The sequence below is a fragment of the Polyodon spathula genome, chromosome 4, assembly GCF_017654505.1.
Source record: "Polyodon spathula isolate WHYD16114869_AA chromosome 4, ASM1765450v1, whole genome shotgun sequence".
Taxonomy (NCBI): domain Eukaryota; kingdom Metazoa; phylum Chordata; class Actinopteri; order Acipenseriformes; family Polyodontidae; genus Polyodon; species Polyodon spathula.
The window spans coordinates 27000652-27020615 of NC_054537.1; the positions used below are offsets into that span (position 1 = coordinate 27000652).

The 19964-nt window shown below is 34.5% G+C and overlaps 1 protein-coding gene across 4 annotated transcripts in view; it reads left to right on the forward strand.

Annotated features, from left to right (window-relative positions):
- LOC121314365 (catenin delta-2-like) overlaps positions 1-19964 on the forward strand; it is a 300617-nt gene that overhangs the window by 23487 nt on the left and 257166 nt on the right. For 3 of the 4 annotated variants that reach the window (XM_041247536.1, XM_041247532.1, XM_041247535.1), the window contains exon 2: positions 10587-10720. In XM_041247536.1, the coding sequence (XP_041103470.1) occupies positions 10592-10720 (129 nt within the window). In that variant the 5' untranslated portion in view covers positions 10587-10591. The remainder of the gene's footprint in view (positions 1-10586; positions 10721-19964) is intronic. The other variant, XM_041247533.1, reaches the window with a different exon arrangement.

The window sequence follows — 19964 nt, forward strand, 5'->3', positions numbered from 1 at the left end:
GATGACAAAAAAAAAAAAAAGTTGAATGCAAACTGCAAGCGACTCGTATCATGGAGGTGTAACCGCTCTGGGGTCACTTGAAAACCGTAAATTATTATTATTATTATTATTTATTGTTATTATTATTATTATATTATTATTATTGTTTATTATTATTATTAATGTTTAGTAGTAGTAAAATGTGACTGATAACCTTCCTAGAACGGTGACTGTTAAATAAAGTTTTCTTTTGCCTAAGTCTTCTGCGGTTATGCAATGCAAGCATACTGTATGTAACACAAACAAGTAGCTATGGTGACGTCACCAGTCAATTATGCAAATTAGTACCATCAAACGTTCGAACCTGCGAATGCCAAAATGTACCCTTTGTTGCAGCCCTAGTTTGAGGTGAAACCATCAGTCATCCCAGGCTGCATTGTTTTTACTAAGCTTGAAGATTACATTTTTGTTTCATAAGCAGAAAGTCATTCAACTTCACTATTGCCCTTTGATGGATGTTTTGGGAAACAACATTCATTAGTTATTTATTCAAGTTGTTTCCCCATTATCATTTTCTAGAGAATATTGCAGAAAATGGGAGAATGCTTGAGGTATAGTTCACCCGTGAATGTTTGCTGACAAGAGATTTGCACCAGTGGGTCTCTGGTATTTTATAGATGGGGTGGAACAATACCGCAAATTAGTCTTTGTATGAATAATATTATTTGATTTATTTTATCAAGAATAATTTCGGAGAGTTAATTATAAAAGCTTCATTTTTAAGCCTCTAGGTCATATTCAAGTACAGTTGCATGCTAAATCATGTGCAAAATGCTTAATCATCCCAACATTAATAATATTTGTTGGTAATAAAAGGAGCAGAAAAATTGGTTAAGTACAGCATCATGTTAATGATTATCCACTTTATTTTTTATTTTTTGGAAGTTATTGTGATCATTTTACTATACTTACACTTAGTAAACTTTGCAACATTTCTTGAAGAAGGTTTTGCAGATTCAATTATGAGGAAATTTGATTTATTAGCGTTACAAAAAAAATAATTAAAAAGGTGTTACTCTGTTTGAATGGATTACACTGGTGATGTTCACATTTATACTGAAATGAATGACGACTGATATTGTGGAAACAATGTATTGTAGTACTGGATTACTTTACTGCAGTGTGAGAGTTTCCAACTAGAAGTGTAAATAATAAGTGGCTTGGTGGGCTAATCAATATACTTTTATTTAAGTATCATTAATTAACTTAAATGTGCCTCTTTGCCCAAGCAATGTAATGATGAAGAAAGGGATTTGGACATCAAGTTTTATTGGTACGTAGTGTGTTGTAACCTTATGCAGTGAGAAAACTAGTCCTTGCATTAGTCAGAGGTGCTGAAATCAATCCATTAAATCATCCAATCCCATATAGTGTAAACACTGCAGTGAAAAGAGGGGCATAGATGTTATTTGTTTTAACTCAAGCTCGAATCCCCCTGATGCAACACTATCAGTCGTAGTTCCTTGCAAATTGATGCATGCCTGTGTTATATGATTCTCTTTTCACCTTTGATTATTGCTGACAATCACCCTCCATATTAACTGTTAACAATACACACTTCATGTGTAATTTGCAAGCACTACTCATTTTGCATACATTGTATTTGTTGTAGTTTCCAAACTGTTCAGTCAGATATGCCATTTTCTTAATGAGTACCTACCTGGAGCCTTTGAAATAACTTTCAAGTACTTTTTTAGAATTTTGAACCGTTTCCGGGCAACTCCAATCTTTGTATCCTGAAACTTGGTGGCATTGTTTAAATCATTTGCTGCAGTCCTATGTTGACTAGGATACAGTCTACCTGGCATAACGTGTGTCATCTGTGATGAATGAACTCAATATCAAAACATACCTAAAATTATCTTTATGTATATTGTGGCAGCAATAAATAAAACAGTATTTAGATTTTTTAAATTGTATACATTATAGTAACTGACACTGACTAGCGTATACGTAGACTAGACATTATCTTTTTGGAAATAATTTGTAAATGTTTATAACAGACATGATTCCATATTGTTACTATTCATTTTAGATAAAAAAAGGTAACCCTGCTGTTCTCATCCACTGACAAGGTGACAATATTTGAATGACAGGTTACTTCTATTGCAGTGAGTGGTGACCTGCTTTTCCCGTTCATTTTCCATTTGCTTTAGTACAAGGGGTCGGCTTAACTTTCAGAGTGTGGCCTCATTTGCATGTTAGCTTTGAGCGATTTTGATGACGGTGCAGATGGGGGCGACCGCGTCTCAAACTAACCAGGTAAGGGGAGGTTTATTTGAAAAGCAGGTGCTGTCAATCTCTCTCTCTCTCTCTCTCTCTCTCTCTCTCTCTCTCTCTCTCTCTCTCTCTCTCTTTTCCAAGAGAATGTTCTGTGTTATATACGTTTCTTATATTTTAAAATAAACAGTAAATGATGTAGGTGTGCGAACTGTGATGTAGAACATGATTTACATCTGTCATACAGACAGCATTATATACAATTGGTAAGTGGTGGGAGACCCTGATTAGAATTTACTGGCAGTTGTAAAACTATCGTATTCAAATAATATCCACGTAGAAATCTAAAGCCTTTCATATGATGTATTAGAATGGCATATAATTACATTTATAGCAATGTATATGTCAGACAACTTTATTAATTCCCCGCAATCTGTGCATTTGCTATTGTGTGCTAACGCATGTATTCCTCCAAATTACTGACTGGACTGGTCCAGTGTGTCTACTTTTTTTTTTGTGTTGGGGCGCAATCTCCGTCATTTATTTATTACCTAAAGTTAACATTTTATTTTGGTATTTGTATTTTACCAATACAGACACTTGGGCACTGGTCATTACACCCATTAGTCAAGGGTGCTGAATATTATACTGTCACTCAATGCCAGACAGCTCACAGTGCATGTGCATACACCTCAGTAACACCGCACAGGCTAGTGGGCAAGGTACTTTTTTATCGTACATAGAAATGCTAAAGCACTTTGTTTAAGAGACATAGCAGAAAAATCTGGATGTTGTAGATATGCTCTAATGAGATCAGTTGTGTTTTACAATATTACCAGGAAGGAGTCTTAAAATAGAGGCTACTGCTGTCTTTTGTACACATGTTGGATTAGAACTAGGATTTCTTATGAGGTACTTTAGAAATGAGGTGCAAAACAACAGTAAATGGTAAGTTTTTCTTATATGCGTCAGGTGCTAGTAAACATTAGGTAGTATGTGTATTTTGACTGCTATTTATTTTAATTAAACATACCTTATTAAAAGTGAGCGGTTTACAATGTGCAATTGTTGATTTTAGGACAGCTCCTGTGCTTTGTCTTAATGCTGCACTTGACTGTATTCCAATCAAGTGTACTTGTTTTGCTGCTACACTCCAGCTGCTGGCATCATTAACTTCAGTGCGGCTCTAAAATAAATAAATAAATAAATAAAATGTTTCTAAAAAATAAAAAACATTTTCTAAATAATAAAAAGCCCATATTGCATATCCGTGTTTAATAATTAAAAGGGACTATCAGTTGCTCCTGATTTGCTAGCAGCTTTTGACTCCCACTTTTTCATCCTTGGTCAGCGCTAACAGAATTCCGCTAGCAGCCACCTCAAACTCCCATCAAAATCACAACATGAAGGGGACGGCACAACCCTGGGCAATTGCAAAGAACTTTGTCCTTACCTTTGCATTTTAAGCGCGTTTCCTCAGAATCGGGCCCTAGGCCTTTAAACTGAAATGGTAATATATTCCCATTGTAAAGTGATCAATAGATTTGAATTGTAATCATTATAAAAGTGCAAGCTTAGGCTCCACATCACAGGGAAGATTAATTTATTTATTTATTTATGTTTTTTTTTAATCAAATTTGTTCCAGAAAAGACAAAATACATAAACTACATTCACATTTGAAACTACGACATGTCTGGTAGTTTTAAAAAGCTAATCGTGGTGCCATAGTTAAAATGCAATTTTAGGGTTAGTGATGAAAGCGAAAAACAGTGAACAATAATGTAAAAAAATTGCTGAAAGAAATAAGTCAATGTTCAGATTTAAAAACATTCAATTATTTTACTGTTGCTACTACCATTACATGGTTTATAGTTATGCTTGAGTAGAACCGGTGAGCCATTAACAAGGAAGACAAAAGGAACATAAGGGAGGCAAATGTATGTTCATATTCACCTTTCTTGATTGTTTTGTTATTGAGCATTCCGTTACAGGAGACTGGAGGCTATAGATTTGTGACTATACATTACTGGACACTGCATTACTTTGGCTGAGATTGACTCAATATGCTTTTGCTGCTATAATACAGTGTTTTATAGTTTACTAAAGGCTAAAGATTACTTTGAATAAATAAGAGCTGAACAAATCAAACCTGAATTATTTTAATGGGGTATCCTAGCCTATTGAACTTTTAGCTCACTAGCAATTATGGTATGTTTTTACACTTCAAAATATTTGTCAAATATAATACTCTTGCAAGCCAGGGTACACAGAATTGCTCCACTGCAGTCAATCTTCAAGGGAGCTTGCTATTACAGTATGTGAGCAGAAGTCATACAAGTGCCCAAATGGGAGAGTGGTGTTCAAATCACAATGTCAAACAGTTGAATAAAGAAAGGTTACTGTATTGTATTTTTATATTTTCACGAATATTATTGTTTTTACATTTACCATATCATAAATCCACTTTTTAACTTCACCTTCAGATATTAGCTTTACATTTTCCAGAGTCTATTTTTATTTAGTATTGTAATACACTATATTCTTATCGTCTTGGGAGCAATTCACAAAATTCGCAAAATGCCTCAGTTCAGCATTACTAGCAATACACTTTTATTACTGGTTTCACACACTTTGACTATCACTAATCTTGGCTTACTGTATCTAAAGCAACTACAATATAGGTAGTGCAAGATTAGTGCTAACCGGGGTCTGTGAAAACAACCATGTACAATATGCATTGAAATGATAAATCCCATCAGAGGTAAAGCTATTTGTATTCTCATGTCATGCTGTTAAGCAAATACTAATCCAGTACAACGCAGTGATTTAACAGATAAAGGTTGTTATGAAGTGGGAAGATTACATCTAAAAAATATGTGAGTGGACCAGCTGAGTACACCAATCCAAAGATAATTTCAGTAAACATGCAAGGTATATTTAATAAAACAAATGCATACACAATGCTCAACAGTGGTACAACTTTTCCTTGGAAATATAAAAAATTCAAAGGGCAGGCTTATCTGTTCTTCCAGCTTCCTTCATGTCATTTTTATGATCATGCTTATTTTGTATTTCAGTCAAGTGCAAGTTCTACCAGATAATATCATCATATAAAATGCTGATTTACGATTATCTGGCATGTGGGTAAAATTCGGACATAAAGGATTAAATACCCTAATTTGGGAGCATATTTTGCCCCAATTAACTATATACAACTCTTTTAATGTGGATGGGGCGGGGGAAGCCATTATGTAGGCTAGTTTGAAATGTATTTTGTTATGTTGACATCTTCTTTTGTATGTAAGATTGTATGCTATAAATGCTATGTTTGAAGTGCCATTTGTGTTTGTTGTTGTATTTTGTTGATTAACACTGGAATTTACGACCCCAGCATCTCTAACTCAGACAGTTGACAACACAAAAAATGAACATTTTAACTGAAACATTTCTTTCTACAAGTTGTTTACTTTTTATTATTTCCTGTCATAAGTTAAGCACTATTTGATTGTGTCTCAGAGGTTCTTTAATTGTTTTTTTTTTTTGTTTTTTTTTTGCCATTTCCATCCTCATCAGTTGCTACGTTCAGTTTCTCCTCTCAGGCAGCAAATTGAGATTCCGTGTGGGAAAGAGGCAACTTGCACCACCAGAATTTTCCTGTTAAATAGAGTCAAGATGTTATTGAATCCAAGGGGGAAATCAGTCAATCACAATGGCAGGCTTCTGAGAACCTCTACTTCCATCATTATTCACTGATTTCCCATTGGATTTCATTGTTGCTTGACTCTACCCTTGTGCTCGGTAGGCCCCGCCCCCCTCTTGAACTGTAAAATTATTGTTAAAGAACAACACTGAATATGGTGTGGTTTATAAAGGAAAATATATATATATATATATATATATATATATATATATATATATATATATATATATTACAATATATATATAAAATATATATATATAAACAATGTAGTTTAAGCATGCACACTTTTTGTTCAGTTGTCAAACGTTTGTCAAAGAGTCTTAAAGGAATACAGTATTCTATTTATTAGCGGTGAGCAGAAATGTGTATTTCCAGAGTAATTACTGTTATGAAGTGTGGTGATGTTAGGTATTAATTAAATGGAATAAAACATGTGAATTATGAAACACAGAACAATGCGGTCATTTGGTTTCGCTTGTTTACACAATTATTAAATATCAATGATAACAATCCAACAGTGCTATTTATTGTACATGATCAAACTAACTAAAACATTTATATTTTATAAGCGATTATTTGTCCTGATTGGGCATGGTATTATCTCTGAGTAGATTTGACAAAGAAATGAAAATTTCAGTTTCCACAGTAGATCGAGTTTTAACGAAAGGTCGTGTTTGCTTGACAAATCAGTTTCATTTGCTAGTTTTGAAACTTGTTTTTTTTGTCGGTTTACGGCCTCGCTGTAGCAGTATGACAGTAAAAATATCAGTGCCTTGGATGAGAGGAAAATTCGCTTCCAATCTGCTTTTTAAAAAATCCATGTGGAAGTTAATTCCAATTGATCAGGACTCAATTCAAAGGTGTCGGAAGGGAATCTTTTGTCTTGTTTTGAAATCAGCACATTAATAAACAGGTGTGTTTTGATTTATTGAATACCTCCCAACGAATACTACTTGAAGTCAGTTACTCACAAAATACGAGTATCAACACAGCCCTATGATCTGTGCTTTCAAAATATTAAATACATTACTTGTTTAATATCCTAGTACAGTAGTGTATACTTTTTGGACAGTACTTCATCTGTATGCTTAGACCATGCTTACTGACTATTTCGGCATACTGTAATGTTGCCTGGGGTGAGTTCTTTATTAGTTCTTTACTACACACAAAACAAGAACAAGTAAAGTTTAAAACCTGTTTATTTTGTTAGTCTCTTCGTCAGTTCAGGCCAGGGTTCATTACCGTGGGTAGTTTTCATCCAGAAGTATTGTCCAAAGTGCCATTCTGGGCTCTCCAGTCCAGTCCTAGTTCATCATCAGGTGTTTAATGTTTGGTGTCATTTTCCTTTTCTTTCTTTCATTCTTTTTTCTTTCTTCAAAACTCTTCTCCAAAGTGTTCTCTCTCCAACACCATCCTATTCCTTTACCTGCCAGGATCAAAAGAACAGAAAAGAAAGCCCAGGGTGCAGTTCAGTAGAGCAGACTATCATCTGTCTGCAGATTTGCCTTGATTACACCTGGAAACAGGTGTGGCTGTTCTGCTGCAGTCTGGAAATTTCCACTGAGCTTTTCTGTGCTCCTGATTCTGTGGAAGCCTTTGCATTGCTGTCCGTGGTCCTGGCAGTCACAAAAGAAAGAAACCTTGCAGGAATATACCGTCCATCAACAACACAACCCCTGAAACTGCTACAATACAATACAATACAATGCAACTCATTTCTGAACACTTGTTTTTAAACAACTTTTCTTTTTCAATTTATGAATTTGACAGATGTATCTAAATTTCTAGTTCAACAAAATACAGCACTGTGACAGGCTATTGCTGTGTGGGTGTGTGCATTCACTGTTGAGTGACGGGTACGACATTGAGACGAGAGGTTAAAGCTGATACGCCCCGCATTCGGACAGGATTTATTTGCATCCAGTGCACAGCTCACATGACACTACCAGCAATAGTAGCGCACTGAGTTGTAAAAATAACATGGAAAAAGCTGTGAAATTCACCAGGAGAAAAACAAATTCACTTCTAAGGATTGCAGTGTATGTTTCTTCTTTAAACAATGCTGTTCTCTCTTACCACAATATGCTACTCATTTCAATCAGAGCACCATCGTTGTTACAGGAGAGATCGTGAACTGAGCATACAGCAGTGTTTAGAAGAAAAAAAAAATCCCTAATTTATTTACAGTAAAACTTCTAATAATCGCCTATCTCAAATACATGGCGGGTCTTGTGGCAAATATTGTAAACAAACGATAGGTCTCTGTCATTGCCATTGAAGCTGAGGAAGATTAGGAGGAGCTTGAGTGTAATGAACTGCTAGTGACAGCGATGAAAGTGACTCGGTGAGTGGAGAACGGGATTGGAGACGGAGGTAATAATAATAATAGTAGTTCAAATATCAGCTCACCGTGTTTGTCTGTATAGTGCGTTTTGTTTGTCTGTTTATTTTGGCCTCACGTGCCGTGTGCTGTTTTTATTACAACTTTTTTATTTACTTTCTGTTCATTCATTAAATGCTGAGTGCAAGCAAGCGCTCAGCTTCCCCAAAGCTCCACCTCTCTGTTGTTTATTTCCTGGTTGCTGGTTTCTGGTCTGACGTCACCCACTACAGCCGTCTTTGTGACGCCGTGACATGTATCAACAGTGTGTTTACAGCAGTATAGAATAAGAATTGCCAAGTGAGCGGTATGTACCTGCTACATCATAGTCTCCTGGCAATGGAGGGAGAATTTGCAGTTTCTAAACTTTATGTAAGCCAAGTCATAGTTTGATATACCAGTGTGATATAATAATACTGCAACAGCTGAATTAAATTACAAAGTATATATATATATATATATATATATATATATATATATATATATATATATATATATATATATATATATATATATATATATAGTGTATTATTAGAAACAGTGGTTGTCAAGCATTTACAGTCATGCTTCACGTACACTTGTAAGCTGTTGTACTTGATGGTTATTGATTAGGCAGGTGATGTATCTTGTAGCTTCTGGCACAAATGTGCTTAGACCTGATGTTTTCAATAACTTCTTGTAACCAAGGAGCTGATAGTTATGATACATTTGCGAAACAGAATAAATTTAGTGAATGATGGATTGCACAGTATTTGATTACTAACAAAAAAGATCTGCTGGTGAACTTGGATAAATGTATTGATTTAACTAATTTGTTAGATAAACAATAAAGCAATAAAAAATAATGATAGTATTCACTAATAAAGCATCCCCAATATGGATCGACCATAACTTTTCATTTAAGAATTATTATTTTTCTTTTTAAATAGTATTTATAGGATGTTTATCACAAATCATTAAAAATAATTGTGTATATTGGAATCTCTATGGGTATTGAACCATTAACAGACTGTACAGTAAACTAAAATGGCTATTGATTAAACTTGTTCCAATGATTGTGTCTATATAGCATATGTAGGACTTCTGATTTTCGATTTTACTCTGACTCGTATACTCTCCTTTAAGAAGTCAACTGAGAAATGTGTTAATAGTAAAGTTCATTTAATTAACTTTTTTTTGTGAAAGAACTAAATTGGCTTTTAAATCAGTCAAGCCATTTTTCATTTACAAGCAGGACGTACAGACAAGATTGAAACATATTAATAACTGACTAATCTTTATTAAAACTATAATGAAAAATAAAGTATTTCATGCTGGACACTTTATTACAATCGTCATGTGTAACTGTATTTACATAAAGAGTCTCGTCTGCTTTTAAATGAAAAAGTATGACTGGCGATTTAAAAGACCGTAAATTAAATCCATTTTACTATTAATGCATTTCTCAGTTGTGATTGAGAAAACAAATGGTTTAACAGGTATGAATTGAATTCTTCAAAGGAGATTGTAAAAATCAGAGGAAAACACCGGAAATCGGAGGCCTATCATATGAGATGGCAAAGTGACTGAATACACAATGTTGTGACACAGGACATATTGTGTTTCTATTTACAAAGGTTGATTAAACAAACTGTGCTCACCTAACAGTCCAGACTTATAATCTGACTCACCTCTTGGCTAACTGGTTAACACGTCAAATGGTAAACGTCTGTATGCAACTTCCTACAGCCAACTATTTTGTATAAATTAAATAAAAAGACCAGAGTTTCATTTTCAAGACAGCTCTGGTTGTGAGGTGTGGTCATCTTGTGCCCTGTTTCAAACCAGAAGCCTGGCCATGCCAAACTGTAGCACTGCAAAGGCAGAAGAACAGCCATTTTACGTAAAGGTTATTAATGAACTCATTCATTTATTCTTTGTTACAGTAATGTTACTTCTGGTAGAAAAAAAGACTAACAAAGACATGTTTGAATTAGTATTATATCAACCACATGTTGCTGTATATTGAGACAGTAAGAAACAAAACAGAACAGCATTTCACTTTTCTTTTTCTTTCAATGTATAATAAACATTTGTGATGAGGCAGCACAATGTGTTGCTGCTGTAGACACTTTAATAATTGAATAATGCTACCATGGGCAGGTAAACAGGCTAACTCAAGGTCTGGAACCATAAATGTACCCTTCTGTGTTTTTTAATTATAAATTCTTACATACCATTATAACAGATCTTTATTTTCTGTGTAGCAGCTATGCCAGTTCCAGACCAGCCTTCTTCCTCTGAAAAGACCACCATGCTAAGCCCTGTACTTAATGCCTCCAATGGGGATGGATCGGAGACTGAGACAGCTTCCGCAATCCTGGCTTCTGTTAAAGAACAGGTAAGCCTTGTCATGTCTATCTTTTGTATTTTCTCAAACAGCATTTAATTTACAACTACAGTTTTTTGGAACTTTTAAAATGTACTTAATTTTGCTACTAGTAAACTGACTCTCCAAATTGCTTTATAAGAAAACGGTGTAGTATGGTGACTGTTTGATAGCATCAAAAATTGAGAAAAAGAACGTTGAACTCTGTGTGCCAAAAGTAATTGTTTTGAAGGTTGTGTTTGTTATGTTCTATTTTTGTTGTTATGTTATAGTTTTGCTGTTTTATTATTGAAGGTTGTTTTTTGACCAGGTCACACTTTGTACCTATAAAAGTGGAGGTGAAATAAGTATATTTATCCAATGATTTGTATAATTAGAGTGATCTGAAGACATGTGGCCATTTGCCTCTGCTACTGTGGATAAAAAAAGTAGGCATTAATTAAAGGGTATATAATGACCTTTTTATTTTATTGTGTTACATGTTCCCATGTGTTGCTACAACTGTTAAAGTAAGGCATGTATATTGTTTAATTAATTAATTAACATTTTTACCACTTTTTAAATGTTTAAATTGCATTCCACTGCCTCCAAGATGGCTTCATATGGACCATTCAAACTACACTTCCTATCATCCTCCTTCTCACATGTGGATTCACCAGTGAGCAGGAGGATGATGGGAAATGTAGTTTGAGAGGTACATGTGAAGCCATCTTGGAGGCAGTGGAATGAAATTTAAAAAAGTCTAAAAAAAGTAGTCAAAATGTAAAAAAAAAAAAAAAAAAAAAAAAAACCAAAAAAACCCCAAAAACAAATAAAACCACACACAACTTACTTAAACAGTTGTTTAAACAGCAACACATGGGAACATGTAACACAATAAAAAGGTCCTTATTTACCCTTTAATGTTATTTAAATGTTAACCCACATTTGGAAGTCATCCTCAAAACAAATACTTGGGCATTTTAAGTAGTTCGTGAAATTATGATGACAAATCACTTTAGCAAGTAAAATTAGAAGTGTCCCCCTAAATATAACTCCAGATATACAATATTTATTGTTTTGTAAAATATTCTTAAGTTTATTGTGGTATTGAACTAAATCCAAGATCTCTGTGTTTTCATGTGACTGGCACAAGTAACAATGAAGGGATTAAGTGTAGCCCATTCAAACATGTTGTAGCGTAGCAGTCCCAAGGTCAAGGCTGGTCAATGGCAGAAACAGCAACCCAGAGTCATCAGACTACGATTCAGCATTTTCACGCTCTTTTATTCTTTACAAACAAAAGGTTTAAACAAACACAAATTCAAAACAGAAAACTTCAAAACTGCACTCAGACTACCACTATCCCAGTGCCTCAACGGGGAACACAAATCAATAAATCAGTCAACACCTGGCCACACAAACCTGGTTTAACCTTAGAAAAGAAAAACCACATGACCCGTTACCAGATTACACAGTCAGATTTACACTGATTTCAGGCAGGAGAGACTTAAAAATCATGCTAGATTCCAGAATAGACAGGTTCTATGCTGTATAGGGTATCACACCTTTCATTTCAATAGGGATTTGGTCAAGATCCAAAAATCATGCCGAATTATACAGAATGTCGGTTTCTAGAGGGGCTGGATTAGACCATTTTTTATGGTAGTACATTGGCTGATTTATATTGGCTCTATATAACCGATTATATATATATATAATGTATATATATTATATTTATATACTATAATTATATATATATATATATATATATAATAAGATATCTATATATACTAAATTTCATATAATGTGTAACACGCACATTATTAATTAGCTACATTTTAAGCATCATAGGTGTTGAACATAGCAACAAGGTCTCAGTACACTTGATAAGATACAGCAGAACCCAAATTCAGAACATGAAACTGACCACAGATTTTTTTTCTTTTCAGTCATCCTTTGCTCAGGGCAACATTTGACACCTAAAGCAAAACTCAAATACAGATTTTGTTATGCATAAATGCAATGAATAATGAGTGAACTACTAAATCACACCAAAGTCACGTTTACTACCCCTTAGTTATGCAGTCTTCTTTTTTGTTTGTAAAAGGTCCTCAGTTTATTGTTGATATGTTGCCCAAAAAACATGGGAACTTGTAGCTATCAGAAAAAAAAGGTTTACCTCACAGATAGGTCTCCTGAATAATTTACAAGCACAGATATAAAGCGTGCTTGGCATTACTTGAAATCTGGATAAGGTAACACAGAGTGAATCAACCAGAAAGCAGTGTGAGAGATTCATTATTTCAGTGCAGATTTAACTGCAAAAGGCCATAGGACATTGCTCAGTAAAAAACTCAGTAAAACTAGTGCACTTAGCAAGAGTACTTCTCAAGGGACTCTTCTTGATTGTAGTTTAGATCAAATTAACTGGGATTCAGATTAAATAAATATATAAGTAAAATGCACATTGCACAGGCAAAGCCTTAAAGCATAACAATATACAATATGTATTACTTATATTTTTGGAGGACAGTAAACTTTTGGGAACTGTAAAACACTTGCAATCCCCTTTCCAAGAGCAAAGCATCCTTTTTCAGAAATGTAAGGGTTCTCCATACAGTTAATGTATGGCTTGCCTCTGTTCTGCCTGGGTGTTTCAGTCGAATTGCCAACAGCCCTTTTAAAGTCAGTCTAAAGCCACATGTAGATGGGAATTAATCCTGACAGCTCCTGCATTATGGTGGTGGTTGCTTACTTGGCACTGCTTGTTTTAAGCAAAGGCACCTCTTGGGGTTGAAATCCATGACTGGAAAAAGAAACTAGGACACTGAAATGCACTGGCCCTGAGGCAGGTTAACTTTAATAATATATAATGCTGCTTCTCTGTATAGTTTCTATCAGACTGGGTAAAAAGAAAAGGATTACCCACATGGTTATGGTTGTTGTCCAACAGCAACAATAGAAAGGCTTTGTCCACCTCTTGTACAGTGCACTTGTAGTTTAAAGCTAACTGCACACTAGAAGATGTTGTTGTAAACGACTCAAAAACTTGCATCATCTGGAATGTCTACCAGACAATAAAATAGTAACCGATATAAGATGAATCTCCTATTTCTGGCACCACCAGGTATCAACGATTCGGTCAGTTGTGATTATGGTTGTCAATCAAAGCCCAGAACTTTGTCATGTTTATATCTTTGGTTTAGTCCCTCACTTACTTATTTACTTACTGAAACTGTATTCATAAATTTGTGTTTTTTTATTGTGGTCCGGCCCCCAGAAACAACGTTCTAACTGAGTACTATCCCATAAACTGAACAGTGTGATTAGCTGACAAACAGTTAACCTGCACTGTACAAAGCTGAATGTAATTATTATTTTTTTTTTATCCTGTTAGAACCACTGACAGGTCCCTTTTGCTCAACATCTAAAAAAAAAAAAATCAGTGAAGCAACTTTTCACAAGTAAACTGACGTTGGGGACTTTACTGTGCAGCTGTTACTGTCCGCAGAATTAATAGTTAAAGATATGGATGCATGTAAAGCAAGTTATTGAATGATTTTCCAGATTTTAAAGGAATAATATAAAAATTGTATAGAGATATAAATTCATCAAAGAAAAATTCATGTATTATAACATTTATTCCATGTACTTCCATAACTACATGTATATTTCAGTACAGAGAATCCACAATGCGGATGATTTAAATTGCAATTTAACAGACAAATTAATTATGATAATGAATCTGGGCTGAACCCTTGTCTGTGGGTGCTGACAGCTATCCACAATGTTATCCGACTAGCGAAAATACAAAGACATCATGTAGTCTAGTGCCATGAATAGCAAGTGGCTCACAGGGCCACCCCCACCACCTCCCCCAAAAGTTAAAGGCACCAAACAATGACTGGAAAAATGAAAATGATGAAAGGTTAACGCAACAACTGCAGTGGCACAGTGCCATTTCCCCCACAAAATAGGAAAAAGATGAATGAAAAGTAAGCAGCTGAAACACAGGCCTGCCCCCCAGAGCACGAAATACACTGAGGGAGAACCCGACCTCTCCGGCCTGCCACATTGCAGAAAGTAAATACGAACCGCTCAGTACTCAGGTAAAGACCCCTACTCACTGGTAGGAAGAAACCTTAGGGAATCCATGGCTCAGGGTAGCCCTTCCTCCAGGCTCTAAAGATGGACGTCTCCCTGTTTGGCCTCGCCATGCGTGACTGAGAGGCCAAACAAAAAAGAAGCGACATGAATGTAAGCTACATAGAGTTTTTATGCTGCTTGGATATGATGTGTTGATTAGTGGGGGGATTCTCCTGCCAGAAATACAAGTTTTACATCAAAATGAAAAATAAGAACTTATGTAGTTGATGTTTTCCTAACAAAGTATGAAATTCATGTTTTCACTGTTTATAATTTACAGTGCCTTCACACATAAAAAAAAAAAAAAAAAATCACATTTTGTTTCAATTCTGAATTTACAGTGCTATCAGTATGCAACATAAGGATTTTGAGACCCTTAGACTAATGCCCACTGATGAGGTTTCATTTGTGTGTCACTCATATTTACGTTTTTCTTTTTTTCAATTTTCATTGAGCTGTGACGATGGTTTGCTTACCGGGTTCACCATTTAGTTTCTAGAATAGTAACAGTTTACATAGTGGAAAATGCATTTCAGCCATTCTAATTTCGTAAATAAGGTTTTCTGAAGGCATAGGATAAGGATTAAAGGACAAACAGTTAAGTAAACCTTACCTAATATGAAATGCTGTCACTTCATAGGTCTCACATTTTCCTATGTACAGTAAGAGATGTCTTTACTATAGTAAACGTTTTAGCCTATTTGATTTTTTAATAGCTATCAGTGAAGAAAATGTATCGACCACTCCTTGCAGATATTTTAATGCTATACTGCAGCCTGCATTCTACTTTATGGGTCTCATGAAACAACGCTTTCATCACTGAAAACGTGTGAATCATCGGAAAGGCAAAAATTGATTATTGATTAAAAAATTCAGAACGATAAAAATGTATTAAAAAAAATGGCATTCAAGAATGGTCATAGTTAACACCAACAAAAACACTGCGGTCGATGTTGATAAGGGGAATGTGTGTGGTATCAAATGTACAAATGGTAAAACATTTTTGCTTATTAAACTACACTGTTAGTCATAAATTATGCCTCAATAACTTTCCATATTAAATTGTCAAATAGCTTTTTTTGCATCTAATTTGTTTTGTTCTCTTTTCTGGAGCTATAAATTAGCTCTTCAAAATACAATTAGAGAGTATAGATTGAATTGTGGCCAAGTTGTCTGCACCAATTATTTTAAGAAATCAAAAACCTCAACTTATTAAAGGAATAACAGTGTTGTATTTGCTCCAGCAGCATATATATATATATATATATTATATATATATATATATATATATATATATATATATATATATATATATATATATATATAATATAATAAGATATATATATATAATTATATATATATTATATATATGATATAAAATTGACTAGTGTGAACTCCTTGATTGGACATTCTCTATTTTCTGCTAGTTAATTTAAAAAATACTATATCACTATAGTTCAAACCATATAAAACCGACTTTTTCAGCAAATTATTTCTTGCTTTTTTTCTTTCTTTTGCTGTGGGGATGTAAAATCTTACTTTTATGTAAATACACCTGTGGGTCATTTGTAATTATAGCACATGTTTTGTATTTCCTAAAGGCTTTTCTAATTCCAAGATGATATATCCCATAAGGTAAAAAGAACTGTGTTAACATCATTTTTAGAGGGTTCCTTTCTGGTGTTTGGAAATATCAGCTCTGTGGGTGATAGTTCTTGTCAAAGTATATGAGATTCAGTTATGTTTACAATCTCGTTGAAATAAAAAGCAGTATAATATAAAAAAAAACAATGTAAATATTGTAAATTCATCTGTGCCAATGAGGAAATCTGAGATGCTAACATTAAATACTGGCATAGTGGCAAGCAGATTAATGCCATAGTCGCTCTTTGCAGGAAATAGTGTTATATAAACAGTAGATTTAGGAGTGATTTATAAGTCAATCCAAGATTTTTGGAAAGAAGTTATCTACACGTTGCTGATTTGACTGTGTGTTTTGTCTATTATTGAATGCCCAAATCTAATTGATTCTTGAGGATGCCATCTTTACAAAGTGAACATTTACACAAGAGCTTTGAGGGGCATTATTTATACTTCATTGGTTCCCTTTCTTAAAGAACAATTGCTGGGCTGGATTGAAAATAAATATGTAATGTAAATGAACAGAGTGATTCATTGTTTTTGAGAAAGTTTCACAAATGTTACATAAGTCTGCAGGAACTGTGAACAATAGTATTTTCAATGTACTTCAGTTGAGAAATACTGAATACTTTTAATAGCATCAGTGCAGAAATACATAACTTATTGGTATTTGGACAAGTGGTTTTCATCAAACACATCCTTTGATTGATGTTGCAGAAGCATCACATGAATATTGTACTTTAAATCCTCTGAGGCTCAGCTGTATTTGCCACAGTCTACAGACTCTTACTGATAACCTGTAGCTTGAAAAGTAGGGTACATTTGCAGCAAAATGAATTTGCTTAAATGTACATATTGCAAAAAGAAAACTATCAAATAAAAATAGTGTTTTTGTTACTGGTCCACAAAGCTGTAAATTATTAGAATGAAATCTTGAACTACCTCGCCAAAGTTAACATTAGTGCTGCTTGGGGGCAAGAGGGTGAATATGGTGTCTGCGTACCTGTGATGAGCTTTTATTATGAAGTGGGGTTTGCTGTAGTAAAATGCTTACCTGAAAACAGTGCTTTTTACATCTGTCACCATTTAGATCAATTGAATAGACCCAATTGTGTTTTAAAAAGTAATGGACGGTTGTTGTGTCAATCAGCAGTGCACCACTGGCATGTTTGAAAGTGTTATGATCACCTTCAGAATGCTGTAATGTTTAGCATGTATCAGCTGGTACGGGTGTGTTTACCATAGTTTGCGTAAGTGATGAACAACCATAAGCCTTGAAATCAGTAAAAGTAATTCAGTTTCCAGTGCCGTTAGGCACGAGAAACTATGGATTATTTTCTTACCAATTCAACACTTTTAGTTGTTTATGTTAAACCATTTTTGTCTTAATTGATACTTGTTTGATAACAAGGTTCAATTGATTGTTAATTTGGTTTGTTTTTTGTTCTTATGTTATGCTTAGTTCAAACACTTAAAAAGGTTGTCTCTCATATTGTAGGAATGTTGTCATGAGTTCCTCAGAGTTTGAAATCCCATTTAAACAGATAAAAGGAATAATCCCACTTACACAGACAAAACAAATAAAAAGTGGGTATAAAGAGACTAAGGTCTTGGTTTCTGCAATCATTTGGATGGCTGAGGCTTCTGCAGTTATTTCTCTGGCTCTCTGCATAATTAAGGGTGTCAACAGTGACCCTGGGCATGTGTATGCTTTTTACAAAGTTGCAAAGCGTTGTGGTCTTAGAACCATGTCTTTCACTTCTGCATATTACTGGATAGTGGTTACTGTATTTAACTTCTGGGGTCTGTGGTTAATTACACCCTCAGTACTTTTCTATTTTGTAAGATATGGATTGACCTTGTTTTATTGATGTCTGTTTTTTTCTTGTTTTCTAGGTATTCAGATGTGCTAAATATACCATTTTGTATTTCTGTAAATTGACTTGAAGTGGACAAGACCACCAGCATATTTGTAAAATGACTAAAACCCTTCAACAATACATACTGTAATGGCACATTGGAAATGTACAACATGTCGTTTTGTTGACTGAGCAGTTTTTTGGCATTGCATATTAGCAGTGCAGAAATTGATATACTGTATGTGGTTCTGTTAAATGGTTCCTTGAAATACTAAGATGTTCTCAGGTCATCTTTCCAGATATCTATAGTGGTGTTAAACCCAATAAACTCAAAGTGCTTTCTAAAGATTTGCCATCATACTTTACTGTCTGCTAAGAAATTAATGATAATAATACTGTTACACTGCTCTCAGTACAGTGAACGCAAACTGACCTCCATTATAAAATCACACGGCTTTTGTATTAGGTTGTTTATAAAATTTAAATAAATCGTAGAAATTATAGAACAAAACAAAAATAAAAAAAATGTTTATTTGTACAGTGTATACAAGAAGACTAGTTTTTCAATTTACAAGTTTCAGCTAGTTTGTGTTTTTTGGCAAAATGGACCTCGTAAGGTTTGATGGGAGTCATTAGACAGGGGATCATGATGCAGTCCATTTGCCAGTGTCCCAAAGTGAAATGAGGCAGTTTAAACGGTTCATTAAATTAATTGTTTTTTTTATATCTGAAGCACATTGTAATCCTTTTAAAGTGTTCATTTAGAAAATCATCAGTTTTTATTCATCTTCATGTCTTGAGACTGTGCTGTCAACTAATTTAAATTAGCAGTGTTGTGTGAGTCAGTTCTCACCACCAGATTCATTTGCATTTTTGTTTTTGATTGGGGGGGGGGGGGTGTAACTTGAGATTTGAACCAGGGACTTCCTGGTTACAAGCCTTTTTCTGTAGCCACTGGACCACACAGCCTTCTCCAAACATGTACGTGTGTTAACTTTGCCATTTATGCAGTGAACACACCAATACCTAAAAGTACAGTCAACAGTTTGTGCATAGTAAAATAACCCTGTAGTTATTTTATTAATTTTTATTTCAGTCGAACTGTACGAGTTTTACCGAGTTTGTACAGTATTGTATACTGTGAGTGATTCATTCACTGCAGTTCTTTCAACCGTTTTCATAAGGACATTTAACAAAAAATAAACTTGTAAATACTGTAAACGTGGGAGTTCTGTTACTTCTATGCATGTTAATGCCATGGCTCATGTGCACCCGTGGTTAACTCAACACCTTGGATAAGTTAACACTGAATGGCATCCCTGTGGGGTGTCGAATTAACCAAGGTTGACTGTGTGTATCTATCTATCTATCTATCTATCTATCTATCTATCTATCTATCTATCTATCTATCATCACAGTGCTCCCTCGCTATAACACGAGTCTTGAGGGACACATAATATGAGCATTATAGCTAGGCTTGCTACTATTTGATTTTGTTTTTGCCAAATCGACGATTAATATCAACGTTTATTTTAGAAAAAAATGTACTGTTTTTTTGGATCTTTATTTTTCAATTCAAGCAGAGAATGGGTGAAATCCACCTTTATGCTTTAAAAAAAACACAGACT